Genomic DNA, 22,871 nt, shown 5'->3' with positions numbered 1-22,871 from the left:
AACACACAATTGCGACTTTATATCACGCAATTCTGACTCTATATCTCACAATTCTTTATAACACGCAATTGCGACTTTATTTCAGGCAATTCTGACTTTATATCTCACAATTCTGACTTTATAACATGCAATTGCGACTTTATTTAAGGCAATTCTGACTTTATATCACGCAATTGCGACTTTATTTCACGCAATTATGACTTTATATCTCGCAATTCTGATTTTTTTTTTCTCATGTAAACTCGCAATTGTGAGATAAAAAGTCGCAATTATCTTTTAAAATGTTTTATTCTGTGGCGGAAACAAAGCTTCCATACCTCCTGGCCTCTTCCTCCCATCCATCCTCCCTGACGCGTACCGTTACGGCCGGCCCAGCTATCAGTAGGCGCAGGCGGTGCCGCGGTAGCCTCCCTGAGAAAACGTTTTGAAAAGACGGGCTATGGACCCAACCATTTCTATAGGAGGGGAGGGGAGAACTCCCTCACATGGTACAACCCATGCTGAGTTGTGCGCTGCGGTGTCAGAATGCGGAACGTTTGTAGCCTAATGTAACTGATGTGACATTGAAATGTGAAAAAAAAAAAAAAAAACATCCTCGACCGGCCCAAAAGTGAAGCGGCCCACCGGGAATACTCCCCATTCTCCCGATTACCCACTCCGGGCCTGTGTCTATGTATTTGATTCATTTGGATTTTGAGACTTTCATTTCGCGGTTTCGCCTTGCACGATCCACACACAGATGTCTGAGAAAACCTGCTACCACTAGATGGCAGTATTCTACTAAAACAGACAACGGCAGCGTAATCAAGCGTTCTTCCTCATTTAAGACGCTTAATGTGAGTGATATTGAAGCACCACATTTAGTACACAATATTGGCCTACCTTATTAATAAAGCATACTTTATAGAGGCAAACAGATTGCATCAGATTATGAACAACACCCATAGAAAAACATTATAAAACGCTTAACGTGTAATAGCGCGTTGCATGTTCAATAAGGTGTAGGCCTATTGGCTACTGAGTTTAAAAATCACCGTCATTACTGCATTGACGTTAAGCTTTTTCTTTATAATATGCGCTATGGGAGGAAAACTATATAGCCTACAGACAAGAGCCTATATGAACGCGACGCGCGGCGTTTCACGTTAATGGCATTTCCCTTCCTGAGCCTGTTAAAAAGAAAAAGCTTAACATGAAATTCTGCAGTTGCGTTTAACTTTGCGTGTGTATGGGAAAGCAGCCGGTCCGAGAGCTCAGTGAAGCAAGTTTTAGGTTTTGATATTCGCCGCATTTTCTAAAGGGACCATCTGCAATTTCCACTCACAGTCAAAAAAATATAAACGTCCAGTCATTCATTCAAATGATAGTAAATGCAAATTTTACCTGTAAGTCAGTCTTACAGGAACCTTCTACGAGCTTTGGAATTTGAAAATGTCTGTTTTTAAATATTAAAAGTAATTTTAATTAAAACAAATTATACGTTTTAACGCAGTTAAATCATTCTCATGTATATATATGCAGCTACACGTACACAGGGCCAGCTGATTTTCAATTAACATTTCATGTCGATATACAATGGTTGCATATTGTTAAAACTCATATAGCCTATAACAGTGGCTTATGGGTCAATGGAAAACAAATGTACTGCGAAAATCATCTTTAACATTTAAAAACAGACATTTTCAAATTCCAAAGCTTGTATACTATGTATACAATGTGTAGTCAGATAAAAATTAAGCCTATAATATGAACGCAAATGCGAAATTTCACGTTTTTTTAACAGGAAAAAATGCCAAGCTTATGCCATGTTAAGCTTTTTCTTTTTAACAGGCTTAGGAAGGGAAATGCCATTAACGTGAAACGCCGTGCGTCGCGTTCATATAGGCTCTGTAGGCTATATAGTTTTCCTCCCATAGCACATATTATAAAGAAAAAGCTTAATGTCAATGCAGTAATGACGGTGATATTTAAACTCAGTAGCCAATAGGCCTACACCTTATTGAACATGCAACGCGCTATTACACGTTAAGCGTTTTATAATGTTTTTCTATTGGTGTTGTTCATAATCTGATTTAATCTGTTTGCCTATATGCTTTATTAATAAGGTAGGCCTATATTGTGTAGGCTACTAAATTTGGTGCTTCAATATCACTCACATTAAGCGTCTTAAATGAGGAAGAACGCTTGATTACACTGCCGTTGTCTGTTTTAGCGGAATACTGCCATCTAGTGGTAGCAGGTTTTCTCAGACATCTGTGTGTGGATCGTGCAAGGCGAAACCGCAAAATGAAAGTCTCAAAATCCAAATGAATCAAATAGGATCGACTCAGAAACGAGTCAATGAATGCACGTGTATCATCTGATCCACAAATGCACATCTTACTTGTTGCATGCGCAAATTCTGGCCTACATTAATACAAAATCGAGGTTTTGTATTAACAACTATGTCTTTATTTATACAAAATGCTGCACATTCATGTGATTTTGGATTTTGCACACACAAGTTGTATTGTATTAGTTTAAATGTAGTGACGCACATTTGTGAATTTGTCAAATAGATGGGTAGTTGTGCACACATTAATAATTAGCACCAGGCCTATTCATTTGTTGTAGTTGTTTATGTGTGGGTTGTGAAATGCTTAAAAACCGCGAAAAGAAAGTCTCAAAATCCAAATGAATCAAATTAGATCGACTCAGAAAAGAGGTCAATGAATGCACGCGTGTCACCTGATCCACACATGCACATCTTCTGTGTTGCATGCACAAATTATGATACACTAATACAAAGGAAAACATTTGTTTTCACAAAAATGTCTCTATTTGTACAAATTGCTTCACATTCATTCAATTTTGAATTTTGCACACGCAAGTTGAAAGGCATGGATAAAACATTTCTGCAACATGTATCAAGTTCATTGATAAGTGTGCTTGCACGTGTCAATCATATTGATACTATAATCATCCCATAGACATGTGTCTATATTGTCTTAATGCACGGTGAGGAGGAAAGTTTGAGTGGCCAAAGACTCTCCAAGGATCACAGATGGAGAATTGCAGAGATTAGTTGAGTCTTGGGGTCAGAAAGCCTAAAAAAAAATGTATCAAACAACCCCAACATCCCCACATGTTGTTTGGGAGGGTTTCAAGAAAAATCCTCCTCGCTCCGCTAAAATTAAACTCCAGCATATTCAGTTGTCAGACATGACTGGTACTTCAAAAGGGACCGGATTCTATGGTCAGATGAAACAAAAAAATGGGCTTTTTGGCAGCAAACGCACTAGATGTGTTTTAAACTGTAGGCTATTTTATTCCCACCAGCAGTTTTTTTGTAGCAAATCACATTGACACATATTAAGGTGACTCAAAACAGTAAATGACAAAAACAAAAACAAAAAAACTAACGTTAATTTTATAATTACTAGGGTATAATAAAAATGTGAAATACATAGAGGAATAGCCTAACCAACTTTTAAATAGTCTACCTGAACCCAAAACATCTATTATTGTTACTTTGTAATCATCTCATAAAAGCTTTTATTGTAAGAAAAAGCATGTAGTTTTTTTTTATTTGTGCATTATTCCTAGGGTTAATGAAACATTGCTGTCACAAAGTAATACAACTAGTGCAGTATTATGTCCAATGTATATAAACATGAATGTCAAATAACACTATATTATATATTTATTTTTTCATTGTTGTGCCAAAATAAGACACGAGTTAAATACTTTAACCGTGCAGAACTGACTAAAGGTTGGGAGAGTGATAGGGAGCAACATGAGCTAATCTAAATGTAACGGTAATGGCGCGCCGAGCAATCGATAACTTACTTGTTCATTTCGCATTCGTGACAACCATAATAGATCTAGCTTAGAGTTGAACTGCCAAAATAATGTAACTTCGAATAGAAATTATTCCATCGACTCTATATAACACAACATGCAGACTCCAACTTGATATAACGAAGCAATCGCTAACAAAAAGAAACATTTATCGATTATGTCTTACCTTGACTTTTTTGCATTTTTTTTCCGTCCTCCTGACAATCCTCTGACGTCTTGGTTTTGAGCGCCTTTTTCGCGCTTTCTGGCAACGTTTAAATTTAAAGGGCCGTGAACTGGAAAATCGTCAGTTAGATTTTTTTTTCTTCACAGACAACTACATATGCAGTAAATATTTTATTTAAACATAATAGATCCTATCTCTAATCAGCAAAAAAGTGGGAACATTTTGTCATGAATGCAGGGCTTTGAAAAAGTATTCAAGAAAAAATATCAAAATAATATTTTCTCATAGCAGGTTCTGCTGATTTGTCATCTTCATTTAATTGTATTGCATCAATTATAGTGTCAATTAGTATTATAATTTTTTAATCTTTAATAAAGATTGTTTATAGCCTAAAGATGACAGTTGTATAAATGTAAATTATTTTTAGCCAGAAATGTAAGAAAAATTTAAGGTTTATTTCGAATAAAAATATTATATATATATATATATATATATATATATATATATATATATATATATATATATATGAAGAGTTCAGATGCAAAAGCCTCTAAGTGCCATCTGAAATTTCAGTAATTTCACTTAAATGGCAATGAAAATGACCTATTAATTGTCGTTTAAGTGAGATTATTGAACTTAAATATACGAACTTGATAAAAATGATCATTCTAGAAGAAAATTTCAGATGGCACTTAGAGGCTTTTGCATCTGAACTCTTCATATATATATATATATATGAAATATTTAACATATTTAAATATTTTAAGGGAGTTTAAAATATTACAATTTGTGGGGTCACTTTGACACAACAGTGAATCTCAACCTTTTTGACTTCAATGTCCCCTTATATTCTCCACAACAAATCCTGTACATTTGTTATAAAAATAGCCAAATAATGAGAAATATCTTGATTTTTGGTGGATTTAGTTTTGTCATAATTTTAAGTCATCTTGAGGCCCCAGTGGAAGTTTGTCCGGGTCTGCTCTAGAAGTTAGATGACACTGCTAGCAAGATAAGCAAGGTTACACCGAGTAGGCTACAACATGTTCCTTGCTCAACATCTTTGTTGATCCTGGAACAGCATTCGACCAATTAGATTTGAAGTTTGCAGTTATGTCGAGTTTAGGCTTACAACCATGCTTTTAGATCAATGTTATTATCATTTCCCTCTGATTGTAGGATTAGGGTTAGGGTTAGGACTATTTTTATGGACAGGAATGTTGTTCCAAGATCAACAAAATATATTGATACAGGAGCATGTACTTGGCAAAATCATTGTGCCCCAAGCGTTGCACAAACAGCAACTAAAGTATCTTCTTGCACATCCCAAAACCATAAAAAGTCTTCTTAAGTTTGATCCCAGACACTTGAATTTTTCTAGAAACTCTACCTACAAAACATGTTAGCAATAGCATATGTCATAGATGTAAGTACATGTAGCCTCACATCCAGCCTAAGTGTCTGCTCCATCCATACCAAAAAATATTGTTAAATATTCAGGCCATTACAGTTTCAAACTTAGTCCTTTTTAAGCTAAATTAGCCATTGTCAGAAGTGTTGCATCCAATCCAGAAATGGACTTACCACGTAGGTTTTAATTTTTGGGAAACACAAAGAATATTTGCCACGTCGAATGTGAGCCAAGTTAGACTTACACCCTGCAATGCTGACTGTGCCATATATTTCCCAAACGTGGCCCAAATTTTAATTAACTATTTGGGCAATATTTGCCATGTCAAATGGGGGCCACTTTTGCCTCACATCGAGATGAGATAGTGCTCACTGAGCCATATCTTTGCCAAAACTGACCCAGATATGTTTAAAAATAACTGGGCCACATTTGCAGCATTATATGTGGGCCACTTTTGGCTCACATCTAGATGAGCCAGTGCTCACTGAGCCATATCATTGCCAAAACTGGCCCAGTTGTGTTTTGAGATAACTGGGCCACATTTGCAGCATTATATGTGGGCCACTTTTGGCTCACACCCAGATGAGCCAGTGCTCACTGAGCCATATCATTGCCAAAACTGGCCCAGTTGTGTTTTGAGATAACTGGGCCACATTTGCAGCATTATACATGGGCCACTTTTGGCTCACACCCAGATGAGCCAGTGCTCACTGAGCCATATCTTTGCCCAAACTGGCCCAGATATGTTTTAAGATAACTGGGCCACATTTGGATCATCATATGTGGGCCACTTTTGGCTCACACCCAGATGAGCCAGTGCTCACTGAGCCATATCTTTGCCCAAACTGGCCCAGATATGTTTTAAGATAACTGGGCCACATTTGGATCATCATATGTGGGCCACTTTTGGCTCACACCCAGATGAGCCAGTGCTCACTGAGCCATATCTTTGCCCAAACTGGCCCAGATGTGTTTTAAGATAACTGGGCCACATTTGCAGCATTATATGTGGGCCACTTTTGGCTCAAATCCAGATGAGACCGTGCCACTGAGCCATATCTTTGCCAAAACTGGCCCAGATTTGTTTTAAGATAACTGGGCCACATTTGGAGCATCAAATGTGGGCCACTTTTGGCTCACACCCAGATGAGCCAGTGCTCACTGAGCCATATCTTTGCCCAAACTGGCCCAGATATGTTTTAAGATAACTGGGCCACATTTGGAGCATTATATGTGGGCCATTTTTGGCTCACATCCAGATGAGACAATGCCACTGAGCCATATCATTGCCAAAACTGGCCCAGATATGTTTTAAGATAACTGGGCCACATTTGAAGCATTATATGTGGGCCACTTTTGGCTCACATCCAGATGAGAAAGTGCCACTGTGCCATATCTTTGCCAAAACTGGCCCAGATATGTTTTAAGAAAACTGGGCCACATTTGCTGAAACATATGTGGGCCATTTTTGGTTTACATCCAGATTAGTCATTGTCGATTGTGCCACGGTTTTGCCATAGGTGGCCCACATTTGGTTTGTGATATTTGGGCCATATTCATTATTTATCATATGGGCCATTTTAGGCTCACATTCAGATTACACATTGCCATGAGTGCCGCATCTTTGCCTAAAAAGGCCCACTTGTGATTTAAAATATTTGGGCCATATTTGCCATTTTACATGTGGGCCACTTCAGGCTCAGACATATTTGGTCCGGGCCATAAGTAGGCCTGCAGTGCCGCATCATTGCCTGAAGTGGCCCACATCCGTCTGCTATCTGGGGAGGCTCTACTGGAATGTAGAAAATGTATGTTGTAGTGTAGCCTACAATTGATAAACAAAACGCTTGACTTAAACAGATACATATTTAAGCATCAAGAACGGTAAAACGTACACGCTGTCGGCTACACTGAGACTCGATCTCGGATCGCTTGAAGCTCCGCGAGGCTCATGGGGATGCGTTGACCACAGAGATATCATGTGAATGCTGTTCAGATAATGTCTTATGGTCGTGCAAAGCCTCATTGATGTAGCCTAATATTTTTCTATTGCAATGTTTTATGTTGAAAAATGTTTTCATTATTAAATTGATTAAATTTAATTTCAGTAATTTCAGTATTGTGATTATGAATTCGTTAAATGTTTCATTTGAATTGATCTGCTACCAGCTTTCAATCACTCTCAATGAGCCGCGCCGCGGTGGCAGATTACTCAATAGAGAGAATAAACTGGCAAAGTCTGTGATTGTAGCGCCTCTTAGCGGTAAGAGGCTGCAAATACACACCCGCAATCTGGTTGAGTACCATCTGTATATTGCCAACAAGTAAGATGAAATTCTAAAAGGTTATAATGTACAACATTGAGATTTTTATAAAACAGGCTTCTTAAATAAAGTACATATATATATGAGAGCTTAGATTCTCTGCCCAAGCCACTCCCCTCCACTATCCTCAGGCTGGGCCAGGCCCTTGATCAAGTATTTGTGTTACAAAATGCAACAGGTTGCGTGTCGTGCACAGCGTCTCCTCCACTTGCACGCATCACACCGGGGCCCAGGATAATAGGCTTTAAAAATAAAATATTATATATTCTAAAACCTTGTTGAATTAGAGTAGTAGGCTTACTCCTCCTAGGCCATCCAAAGTTCATTCTTGTTCATTTTCTCTGAACATCACTGTTCACTTTTTCTTTTTACGTTTCTTCATTCGGATCCATTCCATTCTGAATAAACAAACAACGCAGTTTACACGATTCGTCCTTGTTATATTATTCATTAAGATCATAATTAATAAATGCACGCACCATTATCCGTGAACTTGATAAATGTTGCAGATATGTTTTACTATGCACAAAAAATGCCTTTCAACTTATGTGTGCAAATTTCTGAATTGAATGTGCAGCAATTTGTACAAATAGAGAGTTGTAGGCCTACTATACGTGTTGTAGCCATTAAATAAGCTTATTTAGTTTCATATTTGTTAAAATATTATAATGTTATTTTTTTTCATCTATGTTGATTATGAAAAGTGTAGAGCAAGAGTAAGATAGGATGTGCAATATATCGAGAGACATGGAGTGGGTCAGACATGATTATTACCACTTCATTACGTTTCGTCATTGGCGGAGCAGTCGGTCAATCCCACCTTTCCAGTAAATACGACTTGTGATTGGACTGTACGTCAGCAGACAGCAAAGCACTGGCCAAGAGCAGAAGGCCCTCCCTCCAGGCTTTTTTTTTTTTAAGTTGCGAGGCTGCGAAGCTTCATTTTCACTCAGTCTGAGTTTCAGAGTTTCAGAGCAGAGCTGCGTGACAACGCTGCCACAAATCACGTGAGTCGCAAGCTCGCAACTGTGTGGGCGTATCTCCGCAAAGTGGGTGTTGTAAACTCAGCTCTGAAAAAATAGTCTGCAATAGGAGTGCAAATGTAATGTAATAAGTTTCGCCCTTTTGAACCTCAGTTTTCAGAGTTTCAAAACTTTTTTTCACCTATTCGCACACCAGTTTTCAGATCACCATTTACAAGGTTTTAAATCTGGAAAACAAACTATACACTGGGAGAACAGTGACAAATTCGAAACTCTGAAAAAATGATTGCACAACACTGTAAAAAAGAGTGTTGCACTTCTGAAGAAGGAAAACTCAAAAACAAAATTATGTTTGCAGAGATTTAATTTTTTTTTTACCACTTTGCAAGCCTGCAAAACTCTGTTTTTAGAGTTTCAAAACTTTTTTTCACACATTCACACACCGGTTTTCAGATCACCATTCACAAGGTTTCAAACCTGGAAAACAAACTAATACAGTGGGAGAACAGTGACAAATTTGAAACTCTGAAAAATTGTTTGCGCAACATTGTAAAAAAAATGTTGCAGTTCTGAAGAAGAAAATCTCAAAAACAAAATAATGTTTGCAGAGATATTTTTATTTTTTTACATTTTGCATGCTTGCAAATCTTATTTTTCGATCTTGCAAAACTTTTTTTTGTAAGATTTTGAGTTTTCGAACACTTAGTTTCAAACTTTCAGAACTTTATTTTCAGTTTTGAATCATGGCAGGATATTAATCCCATAGAAATGGGCTTCTCCAAACAGCTCACGCTGAAAAGCGACGTAGTGTCAAACGCTGCTCCTCCTGCATGGACTCCAGTGGTGTATGTCTTTAGAGCATATCTTGTGAGCATATATATTTAATCATTTAAACTTTTTTTCTGGAGCACATTTCTAAACTTAAACAAAACTCAATGAATACTAGTCACACAGGCATAAGAAATAAAATCTTTATAAACATCTCTGCTATTAAATCATCTAATTCAAAACGAAAACAAATATTATCCGTTTATGTAATCTGTATGAAAAGATAGAGATGTCAGTCGTTCTCATGGCAACTCATTATCTGCTAATGTGAACATGCCTACAGAGAGTGCGCTCTATTGAAACGCAGGTCTAAGGTGCACAACCCCCCCCCCCCCCCCCCCCCCGCTCAGCTCCGCCCTCGGTGCTTGCCCCCTCTATCTCCGCTTTTCCAGCATTTTTCAAATATTGCCAGTGGGTGGAGTCAGGCTCTGACCAGGGGTTGAGTTACCCTTTAATCTTGAAATATTAAAAACAAATAAACTTAGGTTTACGTAATCTTAGCTTTACTTAAATCATTAAATATTTTAGATCAAAAAGACATGTACATGTGAATGAAGGCATTTTTAGAATTATAGTGAAAGGCCTTTAACTTGCCATAAAAGTGTGAACTGTCTCATCTAATAGTGTCTCTGTGCTCAAGTCAATAATATTGTTGAATATTAAGTGTCCCCAACTAAGGAAGCCAGAGGCAACAATGACAAAAACCCAAACTCCATCAGGTGACAGAAATAGAGAAGAAATCCTACAGCTATAAATCTTATAACAAATATTTTTTTTCAAACATGCTTCATTATATTCAGGAAATTTGTCAATGAATAAAAATACTAATGTACAGGAAATAGTAGTTTTTGAAGATGAATGTTAGTTTAACTCAGACTCTTTGCTATGTATTTAATATTTGTATATATAAAATGTATTGTATGTGTGCCATCTAATTCTGTGTTGTAATTTATTGTAGGTTAAATGATTGTAACTTAACAGACAAAAGCTGTTCAGCTCTGGCTGCAGTTCTTGGATCAGATACCAATCTGAAAGAGCTGAACATGAACAATAATAATCTGCAGGATTCAGGAGTGAAGCTGCTCTGCACTGGACTGAAGAATATAAAGTGTAAATTGGAGATACTGAGGTAAGTTGAGCCATAGGAGTCACATGACTAAAGTATGATCAATGACAATGACTGACAGGACTATCCCGGAGGCTAAAAGTTATGAATAAAAGTTGCATTTCGTTGTTTAATATAAGTAAGTTTGTTGTTGTGTTTTTCAAACTAAGCATTTTCTTTTAAATCAAAAGATTTTTTATTTTTTTGTTACAATGTGGGTATACCATATCATCCTTATTAATTTTGTTAATAAAAGTCCACTATTTAATATAAGTGACTTTATCATTGTACTTAGGGCTGGGCGATATGGCCAAAAAAAAATATCACAATAATTTTTTTTATATCAGTCGATATCGATAATTATCACGATAAAAGTCAAATCTTTATTTCTTTCAAGTTTAAAGGCAGATTTTTGCTTCTAAGTGAAAGTTGTAGAAACCAGAGCGTTAACTGTGGTTTTAAACTACTCTTTACTGTCAGAACATATCATGACAAACACTTGCCAAACAGGTGAACATTTCACAAATCTGAGGTAGAACATTCAAACATTTGTTATTTTTCCTTAACAAAATAAATTGGAAAATTTATTGGACAATTTCTTAGTTTTTGCATGTGCTTATTTATTTATTTATTTTTTTGGTAAAATGTAATATTCTGACTGTTTGAGTTTTATTAAACTTAACCATTGGTCATCCAGTATCATGCATTTAGATCATGACAACCACAGATGAAACCAGGCATACCCTGTAACACCTCACTCTCATGGCAAAATGTAACTTTATGGTTTCTATGGTATTTGTATGAAAAACAGTAGCCTAAATACATTATTAAATACTGTATTTATATTCCATTAATCCTTTAATACATTGTCTACATTAATAATATAATACAATTCAATATGTATATCCCACATTTCATGGTGCAGTTAATATTACTAGGATAACGTTACAGTAAATCCATGGTAAATGATGGGAATTTGTAGACGGAAAAGCCTTCTGACTGTATCGTTGCGCAGAGTGTTTCTCCTGTTTGTCAGCGCTGTTTCATCTGCCTTTAAACTGGTTTAAATCACTGAGACATTTGTGTTCCTCGCTGAATTCAAGCGCTTTTCACTGGATTTCGTGACCGAGACCGATCAGAGTAAATGCATCTGCTCTAATGAGCTCGCGCTCGCGCTGCCGTTTGGACTTTGAACTGAGCGGATAAATGGTCTGTGTGGCGCTCGGTTCAAATGAGTTTCGTTTCCGCTTTTGCCGCATAAACATTATTGAACATTTATCGACCTCTTGACATTGTTTTATCGAGAAAAATTATATCGCGATAATTATCGTTATCGTTTTATCCCTAATTGTTCTATTTTATTATTGACGTATTTTCATTAATACTAATGAACCACAAACTAAGCATTTGTTTTAAATTTAAGGGAAAATCCAAAGACCTTCATTTATCAGTGTTACAATGGGGGTATACTGTACCATCTGTCTTAATTGTTTAGTTGATAAAAGTTTGATGTTCAGTATAAGCGAGGTTGTCATTGTGCCATTTTATTTAGTAATATTGTAGTGACATTAAGCATTCATTTTGTGCTGCATTCATTTGGTGCTGCACTGTAATGCAAATAATTTCAGGGGATTATAGTATTTAGTGGATAAAGTATTTTCTATATATGTATATTCTACTTCTTATAAGTTAATTGTGCTGTTTTTGTTTATAGTAATTTATAATTTAGTGATTTAATCGTTATTTGCATACCTAGTGTTGAGTCAGAATTCAGATGCTTCTGTTAGAGCTGGTAAATCTGCCTCAGAAAGGAGGGTGAGATCTGGTAGAAATCACTTATCTTAACATTGTATATAACAGGATTAATGTGTTTTAGTGCTTTTGAGGAAGCTGTGTATCTTTGATTCCTCTTTCAGCTTTGCAGCTAGTCTTGACTAAACACTTTCTGTAGTTTATGAGTGTTTTACACCACTGTGAAGGTATTTTGGTCCGTTTGTCTCACTCATCCTTGCAAAGCTGCTTCAGCTCAGTGACATTTGTAGACTTTCCAGCATGAGCTGTGTTTCAAGTCCTTCCACAGCATAATGGAATTGAAGTCTGGACTTTATTGGGCCATTCCCAAACTTTAATTTTCTAATTTTCCGACCATTTTCAGGTTGCTTGTTGTGGATCATTCAGATCATAGACTTTCAGAGCTGGGGTGCGTTTCCCGTACAACGACGTAACTCGATGCTTCACTACCATAGTACGATGCATCGTTGAAGAAATCAACTAGCTAGTCACAACCGTTTCCCGAAACCATATTGTCGTAAAGTGGTCATTCAACCACGTTGGTTTATGACGTCACGCATGTGGTGGAGTAATAACTTCTTTTAATTAAGCAGTTTGGGATCGAATTAATGCTAGATGATATAAATTACAGACATGGCATCTGAGGACTATTTCTCATTTTTCTCAGTTATTTTGCTTTATTTCCAGATTCAATCATTGGCTCGTTCTTACTTAGTAGAGCACATTCGCACATGCGCAGTCTTCAAAAAAGGTGCTTTAAATCTCGACAAACTCAAAGAGGTAAATGACATTTGTATGTATTCTAAATAAAAGACACAGGTTGTACTGAATGTCAGCTTGCTTATTTTGATCAAGATAAGGATTTATTATGTCCACATGTCATGCAATCTAGAAACTATGCTTCTAACCACAGCTCGAGAGCTGTTGTTCCAACTACACGACTTTGCGATGGTGTTTGCGAATGTTCATTGGAACAATGGTTTCGGGAAACACTGACTCCTTGGACTATGCTGATAATGACGGAACTTGCGACCATAGTTGGCTAACGATGCTTTCGGGAAACGCACCCTTGTACAGTTTTAGATAATTGCAATCTTGAAAGGGATGTTGATGTCTAACATATTAAAGTTCTCTGAGCCTTTTGTTTGCCTCCATATTCAGTTGTCAGTTTTAGCAACTGACTTTCATTACATTTGTACAAAGAATAAAATAAAATTCAGTTTATGGATTTATATTGTTCAGGTTTAACTGATTAATCAGCTGAATGTTTTTCTCTCTGTTCTAGACTCTCTAACTGCAGTGTGACAGAAGAAGGTTATAAAGCTCTGGCTTCAGCTCTGAGATCAAACCCTTCACACCTGATAGAGCTGGATCTCACAGGAAATGATCCTGGACAATCAGGAGTGAAGCAGCTCAATGATTTACTGCAGGATCCAGACTGTCAACTGAAGACACTGAGGTGAGACAGGATCAAATAATTAACTAAATTAGCTATAAGCAGGCTAAATATTCATAACTAAAATATATTATTTTAGTTTTTTAATAAGCTGGACAATTTGCATCAAAATGATCAAGATCAGATCAGATGCTGTAGATTCTGTCATGATGAGGATAATCGTCAACACAGTTTAGTTGTGATACGAGCTACAGGTCAAATAGACATTATGGGTCAGTGTATGTGCTGATATTCAGGAGAATACCTTGATAATTAACAATAATAGTTTTCCATTAGGGATGGGGCCGATCCGATCCAGTATCGGTATCGGGACCCGATACCAGCGTAATTCACGTATCGGATTTTCCCGATTCAACCTGCGGAGATATCCGATATCCATGAGTCATGTCTGCACTCGTTTTAACGTCTGCTGAAATGACTCCAAAAGTGATTCCCGCCGGCTAGTCTGCAAGCTGGCTGCAAACTGTGGAATAAATTTCGTGAATGGAGGCGCGGCTCAATGAGACAGAGTTATGAGACAAGCTCCCGCTCAGGAAATCCATTCCGCAGTTTGCGGCTAGCCAACAACGTCTGCTGTGTGGATATACTTCACACTGGAAACACCGCAGAGCAAGACAGCAAAATGTAATGTTTGCAAAGCTGTAATTGAGAATATTTTGAAGCTCCCTCGCGTCGTACAAACACAACGAACGCAATCAAACATTTAAAAAAGCATCACGTTGCTGTGCGTTCACACCAAATGCGAATAGCGCGTCAAATTCGAGTCTACCGCGTCTATTTTGAATCCATTCGCGCGTCCAGAGAAAAATTGACGTGCGTAAAAAGCAAAAGTTTGAAGCGAAATTGACGCGCGTCTGAAGCAAAATCCGCTTGTTTGTTTGCACGATGATGATGTTGATCGAGCATTTACTGCATCGGAGCGAGGATCACCCTTCAGATAGTGTGTGTGTGTGTAAAATGTTTAACGTTACACTTGCACTTTTCTTATATTTCAAGACGCAAGTAACGTTATTTGACATTTTGGGAATGTAATAAATATTGACATGACAATCAATCTGAAACCCCAGTTGCATATTTGTTTTCAGAATGGGATTTTTCCTGTTAACAGGATTTCCTGTTTTTCTGACTTCCTTTTCTGACCTTATACTTACCTCAAGTTGCCTTTTGGGACATATGCATGCATGCATACATAGCCTACGTAACTTGCATAACATATCATTACTGTTGAGAAAAGTTTATTTCAGCATATAAAATAAACAATAATAATAATATTAAAGCAAACACAGCTCTGGTATCGGAATAGTATCGGTATCGGCCAATATCCAAATTCAGGTATCGGGGTCGGATCGGAAGTGAAAAAATGTGGATCGGTGCATCCCTATTTTCCATCAAGCTCAGATTCACTGCATCTCTCTACAGCAGGTCTATGAGTCTCCAGATGTTCACAAACATACAGTTTCACAAGCCAGTTTTCTCTGTGCTGACGTTTCTCACTTCTCCAGCTTAAAAGCCAGAAAGATCTTAATTTCACACTCTGTATTCATACTGAAAACCATGATCTAGTGAACTTTTGCCCTTCTGCTCTGTGAGACGTTTCTGTTCTTATGAGTTTGCTTTAGGACTGAGTGTTGCTCTAGTTTCTTTTAAATATATATTTATTTGTGTATTTAAATATTTAAAGAAAAATTTTACTTCTAAATAACTAACTTAAGCTTGTCTTTAAAACAATAATTATTTTTTTTTATCATATCAATCATTTTTGTAATGCAATGGACATTTATTTGAGAACTGAATTGACTCTTCTGCAGGTTTTTGAGTCCTGCTGCAGAGGAAGCCTGTCAGTATGTGAATAGAGTTGTGGGTAAAAACCCGTTACTCGAGAGAGAGAGCTGAATCTGAGAGAACATGAACTAGGAGACACACAAGTGAATCAGATCGCTGCTCTACTGCAGGATAAACACTGTCAACTCAACACACTGACGTGAGTATTGCTCATTTATTTATAATATTACTTTACTTTTAGTTGCATTTTAGTTAACATTGTATTTGTGCAAACTTAGTATTTTGTGATCTGGTGAAATAATCTGTTATACGTACGTTATACGGCCCTCCACAGGCACAGTGTGTATCAGTGCAATGCCAGTCACAAAAAGCTACACTTTGACTGTGCTCTCTGCAGATGCTCATTCACTTTTTTTTTTTTTTTGTATAAGCTGTTTTTTATTGTGGTATACAGCAAACATTTGAAGTCATAACTCTTTATTATTTAGTTGTGCATAAGAGCGGCTTTGTATGTTACTAATTATTCAGAATATGCGTAAGTCCACAAGCATTATGTTTGCATTTATCTTTATTATTACTGCTGGTACATTCTATATTTTTGAATGAAAACTGTTTGTGATTTTGCTACAAGTACACTGCTAGTACAGGCACACGTTTATTTTCCTGTTGGTTCTTTGCAATGTTGGACAATAGTTTATTTATTTGAAGACAGCAGGGCTTATGTTTCATTGTTTATAGCAGTGCACTTTCTGGGTTTTCCCTATTGCTCACATTTTTATGTGTTTTTTATCTAGATAGTAATTGTTTAATTTCCAGCATTTGATACAATGTACTGATTGTGTTCATGCAGAAATCTGCCTTTTCAACAGAGAATAAAGAAGAGAGATGCTAAATAGTTAAAAATGAAAGAGAAGAAACAGTGTCTTCCAGCACACAGAACTAGTGTGACTGGGTTTTAAAACAGACTATTGGAAACTAAATGCTGCTGTAGCTCTTCAACAAGATGATCATCATAGATGTGAACTATTGTTATTTCTCTGTCTTCAGTCTGTATGATTGCAGAATTATAGAGAAACAGAGTCTCATCCTGACTTCAGCTCTGAAATCAAACCCGTCACACCTGAGAGAGCTGAACCTGAGCGGGAATGAACTAGGAAACTCAGGAGTGAAGCACTTATGTGACGTACTGAAGGATTCACACTGTAAACTGGAGAGATTGAGGTCAGTCACATTCACATACAAGAATCAAAATGCTTAAAGGAGAACTCCGGTCAATTTTAACATTGAGCTAATTTTTTTGTACATTTGGAGTGCTGTCAATACAGAGAACAACGACAAAAATCGGTGTTGCCTACACCGAGTTATTCTATTTTTAAAATTTGCACCCTGTTGACTTCAATGGGGCAAGTACTAAACCTGCTTTTAGCCTCTTAACATCCTTGATGTGTCATTACAAGTGCACAGAAAATGTGAGTGATTCCTTCAGAGTGAACACGAGTGAATCTGACTGCAGTAGATGTGAAAGATATGTATAAAAATGATGTTATTTATTGCCGAGTTCACGCGCATAGGTTTAGTTACCTATGATCACGCGCGTGAACTCGACAATCGACTACTTTGGACTTCAACCGAAAACAGGATGTAAACACAGGTATTTGCGCTGGCTTAAATAACATCATTTTTATACATATCTTTCACAACTACTGCAGTCAGATTCACTCGTGTTCACTCTGAAGGAATCACTCACATTTTCTGTGCACTTGTAATGACACATCAAGGATGTTAACCCTCTGAGGTCGACAAACGCGCCGGCGCGTTTTGCCGGATTTTCTTCACATTGTAGCACTATAAACTTAAATTACTCTGTCATTTATGGTCATACAGAAAAAAGAAATATATAAAAAGAATCTGTGATATTTTTACTTTTGTAGGTGTCCACTTACAATCAAATCAAAACATTGTGCTTTTGTAAAATAAAGAAAATAAACAGGGTGTGCGTTCTGCCTCTCCGTCGCTGTGAACTTTTTTTTCTTGAGCACGTCTATAAACTGAAACAAAACTCAGCGAATACTTGTCACACATTTATGAGCCATATACCTTTATAATCATTTAAGTGTGTACTTTTAAATGATCGGATTCAAACTGAAAACAAATATTCTCTGTTTAAGTAATTTGTATAAAACCAACAAGATGTCCAGCTTCTCAAACGCTTGCTCATTACAGTTAATTTGGCCACGCCCACTCGCGCAAAAGACATTCACATGCAAATCTCCACATGGAACGCGAACGCGCTCGTTACCTCAGAAACAAAACACCAAAACACTTCACAAGTCTCTGCTTTTCGTCGAGTTTGAAAGACGCGCCGTGAGCTTACATTGGAATTACCTCAGAAGAAGAAGAACGCGATTTGAAGACAAGAAAGATGTAAGGTAAGAAATTCTTACATATTAGTTTGTTATTGTTGCATAAATTTCACATTGCAGTTGAACTGTTGCTAGATATATGGTGAATATTATAATATTTAGACCCGTGTTTACTGTTACTGTGTTTGTGGATATCTGCTCAAATGTAGATCGTATATGGTAACCATAATGTTTTATATTTGAGCGCGATCGCGTTTGAATGTATCATATTTGGATCGCGATCGCGTTTGAAAAGCACCAAACGGCTTCATGTTTTTACTATTATCTCATTTCATATCATCATAACGAATGGAAACATTTGAAGTAACATGATAATCAATATATTTTTCTCTAGCTTAGTTGTTACTGAAATATTTTGGTAGATTTATAGGCTGATATGGTTATTGTTATTATTATTTTATGCAGCACTGTGCATAGCCTATGCCTACAAGGCACAACAAACCTGGTGTTCATTAGCCTATATTATTGTTGGAAACATTTATGTGTGTATTCTGTGAATTTTAAAAAGCAATTTTAACCAGAAAAATCTAAAATGTATTCCCAAAATCGTGCAGGCCTATAGTTTCTCTTGATATCAGTATGTTCACTTTTTTTTTTTTTCTTTTTTTTTTCAGGGCCCAGATGCCACTCCTGCTGACTTCAACATTCACATGAGTCTATGAACATGGTAAAGTGAAAATCAAACACCTTGGAAATGAAAGGTATGTACAATGTTTTTAGGAATGGCACAAAGGTCTCTGTCTTTGGATAATTGTTTTCAATGAGTGCTTTTTTGTCATTTGTTTTGTATCTTTGGATTATGTTGTGTTGTAAATAAATCAAAAAAATCAAAAAAATCTAAAAGCCATTCTTTTTTAAATCTCCTCATTCTTTGTGCAAGGTTGCTCAGAATGATAGGGCCTGATAGCTCCTAATTGGGCCGTTAGGGGAGTGTCTTTGTCTTTCTCAGGTGTAAAAAGCTTACATATTAATGAGCTCCCGCATAAAGCTTTTTCACACAAAACACGTCGTAAAATTTTTAAATCAATATATTGTCTTATCTGAATGAGCAGTCAGGATGATTTTCACATCGTTTTAGAGCAAATATTCTAGGCTACGTCATACAATTTTCAAAAGTCTTGTGAAGAAATAATCAGTATGGGTTTCATGACCTTATTTCAGTGAGAATTTTTTTTGGTATTTTCACAAACCACGCATAAATGTCATTATCTCAAAACTACAAACTTTTACACACATGCTGCTGATATATTATTGTAGCAGAGTTTGTGCTGAATACAGTGTAATTAGACTTTAGCCATGAAAATGTCACAAGTAACAGAAATAAGCACAAATGTCAGAGCATGTCAGAACACCTCCAAGGCCCAGAAAACACCCTTAGACCCCAGAGGGTTAAGAGGCTAAAAGCAGGTTTAGTACTTGCCCCATTGAAGTCAACAGGGTGCAACTTTTAAAAATAGAATAACTCGGTGTAGGCAACACCGATTTTTGTCGTTGTTCTCTGTATTGACAGCACTCCAAATGTACAAAAAAATGTTAAAATTGACCGGAGTTCTCCTTTAAAATCACTTCATCAGTTTAAACTAAAACACTTTAACATTGTATTTGTGCAAACTTAGTATTTTGTGATCTGGTGAAATAAAGATGATCTCTCTTCCTCTGTCTGTTTTATTTGCTTATGAAGATGATGTGACTTTACAGAATAAAGAGTTTTCTTTCCCTTTGTCTTATTTTCTGCTCTCTCTCTGCTAATGTAGTTTAAGATGGTGTTATATGACAGATGAAGATTGTTCTGATGTGACTTCAGCTCTGAAATCAAACCCGTCACACCTGAGAGAGCTGGACCTGAGCTGGAATAATCTAGGAGACTCTGGAGTGAAAAACCTCAGTGATCTACTGATGATCCCACAATTCAAGCTGGTGAAACTACAGTTAGTATCATTATACTGTACAGCAATTACAGTGTGACTGAAGTTTATTTATTTGAAGACAGCAGGGCTTATGTTTCATTGTTTATAGCAGTGCACTTTCTGGGTTTTCCCTATTGCTCACATTTTTATGTGTTTTTTATCTAGATAGTAATTGTTTAATTTCCAGCATTTGATACAATGTACTGATTGTGTACATGCAGAAATCTGACTTTTCAACAGAGAATAAAGAAGAGTGACGTCAAATAAATAGTTAAAAATGAAAGATAAGAAACAGTGTCTTCCAGCACACAGAACTAGTGTGACTGGGTTTTAAAACAGACTATTGGAAACTAAATGCTGCTGTAGCTCTTCAATAAGATGATCATCATAGATGTGAACTATTGTTATTTCTCTGTCTTCAGTCTGTATAGATGCAGTATTACAGGGAAACAGAGTCTCATCCTGACTTCAGCTCTGAAATCAAACCCGTCACACCTGAGAGAGCTGGACCTGATCTGGAATAAACTAGGAAACACAGGAGTGAAAAACCTCAGTGATCTACTGATGAACCCACAATTCAAGCTGGAGAAACTACAGTTAGTATCATTATACTGTACAGCAATTACAGTGTGACTGAAGTTTATTTATTTGTAGACTTATGTTTCATTGTTTATAGCAGTGCACTTTCTGGGTTTTTTAAAATAAAACACTTTATACTCAATATCTCACAATGAGTCTGAGTTCACATTATATTTGTGTAAAATTATTCACATTCATGATTTGTTTGTGAGATAATCTCTCTTCCTCTGTTTGTGTCTTTCTAGTCTATATCACTGTGGCATTACAGATGTTTCTTCTTTAACTCAGTCTTTGACTAACTCAAAAGCACTGCAGTTTTTAAAAGAGCTTGATCTGAGAGACAATAAGATAGGAGACTCACAGCAGCGGCTCAGAGACGTGATACGAGACTCAAACTGTGACCTGAGGTGAGGAAACATCACTGAGATATTAAAGAGATCTTCATTTACCTCTGATATGTGAACAAACCTTTCAAACATTCGTGAAAGGAAATTATCATTAAGCTTTATTGCAACAAAGGGTTTGTCTGAGAACAAAATGTGAAGTTATTGAAATGTTTAACACAAAGGAGGAAAGAGAACAAAAGCTCACTGTCACAGCTTTATACATCAACACCTGCTTTATTAACTGTGTCAGTAGAAGTGAATTATTTCAGTGTGAAAACAGACTTGGTCAGATTGTAGGAAACGCTGCACTCCTGCTAAAATCAGTGCAGTTCCAGCTTCAGCTCACAGCGTCCAGCTCACATGAGAAATGTCTCTGTCTCTAGTGTGTTTTTACTGTGACAAGACACACGTCACACTACTTTACACTTACTTTACTCTCAGTTATTTACTAAGAGCCTACAAACATGTTTAAACTAGAAGACAAACGGCTTTAACTAAAGGTTTGTGTTTGAACTCAAAATAACATTTGTATTTGCTCCCTGTGGTTTATTCCATACGCAAATCATGTAAAGTCACTAATTAATCTGATTACAGGAATTCAATTTAACTTATTTTTACTCAAAAAAACAGTAATTAAATAGAATATATTTAATTACTGTTAATTTAATTACTGTTAATATAAAAAAAAACTGAAATATAATAATTTGCACTTTGTTCCACTGAACACTGATTGTTTTCTCTTCTGTTCCACTTTACAGAGTAGATGAAGATCGATCACCAAACATCCCTGATGAAGATCGATCTCCAAACATCCCTGATGAAGATCGATCACCAAACATCCCTGATGAAGATCGATCTCCAGACTCTGATAGATGTGTTATATCGTAGTGTGAAATGATCATGAGAGGAGCAGAAACCATCAGGTGATCCACAGAAGAGTCTCACTACTGTCTATGAGGAGAAATAAATGTGTAAATGTGTTTCATAAAGGTGGAAGAGACTCAGACTTCACAATTAAATAAAGCAGCGTGTGTGTTAGCATGCAGTTTAGAAACATTGATATTGAATGATCAATGTTGGTTTAGTTTGTATAATAATTATTTATAATATAATTGCTTAACGAGCGCTAAAAGAGTAGATACTATATAGCCTGATCGCATTAAGTATGAATGCGAGCCGTACATCATCCGCCATGTTGACATTATCATGTGACCTACAACATTATCACAAGCGCAACAACTTAAAGACATGAGCGACAGCTTTAATTCATCTATCTGTAAATATCTTGATATTGATGAAACTTGCTCATTTTGTGGTTTTGTTGAAGAATCAAGTGCCCATTTATTTTGTGATTGCAGTATAACCAATACATTTAGGGTGGATTTAAGTTCTTATATTTTAACCCTATAATGTGACCCACAGTTTTATCCTTAAAGATATTATTTCTTATTACGAAAACCCAAAATCGTCATCTCTTGAATATGTTGTTAATTTCTTTATTTTATATGCAAAATGTATATATTCAAATATATTTAACCTTGTCATTGTGCTTTTTTCCCCTGTGTATATAATCTCATACTATGATGCACGCAAACCCATGATATGTATGTCCTCTTATTATGTTTTTTTGTCATTAAAGAACTGGAATCTTTCCCTGATCTTGTATGTAACTATAAGTTATGAGCGACAGGAGCACTAACACTTCATAACATCAGTTAAGGCGGGCATACACTGCGATTTTCGTCTGATTTTGAGCCGAATTCCGACTCGTGCGATTCTTTTTCGGGTCGGGCCGATTATCAGCTTTGTCGTGCAGTGTTCATGCAGTGTACAGGGGGAAACGAGAGGCGATTAACCTCTCACGACCGGCAATCGGATGGTCGGATGAAT

The 22,871-nt window shown here is 36.6% G+C and overlaps 2 protein-coding genes across 2 annotated transcripts in view; both read left to right on the top strand.

Moving 5' to 3' along the window:
• Positions 1 to 15,797, top strand: part of LOC307161253 (NLR family CARD domain-containing protein 3-like) — a gene marked incomplete at its 3' end in the record, with an annotated part of 52,667 nt that extends 36,870 nt beyond the window's left edge. Inside the window, exons 5-7 of the mRNA XM_079875877.1 lie at positions 10,511 to 10,681; positions 13,734 to 13,907; positions 15,713 to 15,797. Of these exons, the coding sequence (XP_079732003.1) occupies positions 10,511 to 10,681; positions 13,734 to 13,907; positions 15,713 to 15,797 (430 nt within the window). The remainder of the gene's footprint in view (positions 1 to 10,510; positions 10,682 to 13,733; positions 13,908 to 15,712) is intronic.
• LOC307161627 (NACHT, LRR and PYD domains-containing protein 3-like) overlaps positions 1 to 22,638 on the top strand; it is a 177,691-nt gene extending 155,053 nt beyond the window's left edge. The window contains exons 15-19 of the mRNA XM_079876483.1: positions 16,734 to 16,907; positions 19,864 to 20,037; positions 20,439 to 20,612; positions 20,841 to 21,002; positions 21,740 to 22,638. Coding sequence (XP_079732609.1) covers positions 16,734 to 16,907; positions 19,864 to 20,037; positions 20,439 to 20,612; positions 20,841 to 21,002; positions 21,740 to 21,869 — 814 coding nt within the window. The 3' untranslated portion in view covers positions 21,870 to 22,638. The remainder of the gene's footprint in view (positions 1 to 16,733; positions 16,908 to 19,863; positions 20,038 to 20,438; positions 20,613 to 20,840; positions 21,003 to 21,739) is intronic.
• The last annotated feature ends 233 nt before the right edge of the window (positions 22,639 to 22,871 follow it).

The sequence above is a fragment of the Squalius cephalus genome (genome assembly GCF_949319135.1).
Source record: "Squalius cephalus genome assembly, chromosome: 7".
Taxonomy (NCBI): domain Eukaryota; kingdom Metazoa; phylum Chordata; class Actinopteri; order Cypriniformes; family Leuciscidae; genus Squalius; species Squalius cephalus.
The sequence above is the reverse complement of the archived record's forward strand: the minus strand, read 5'-3'. Positions and strand labels throughout refer to the sequence as shown.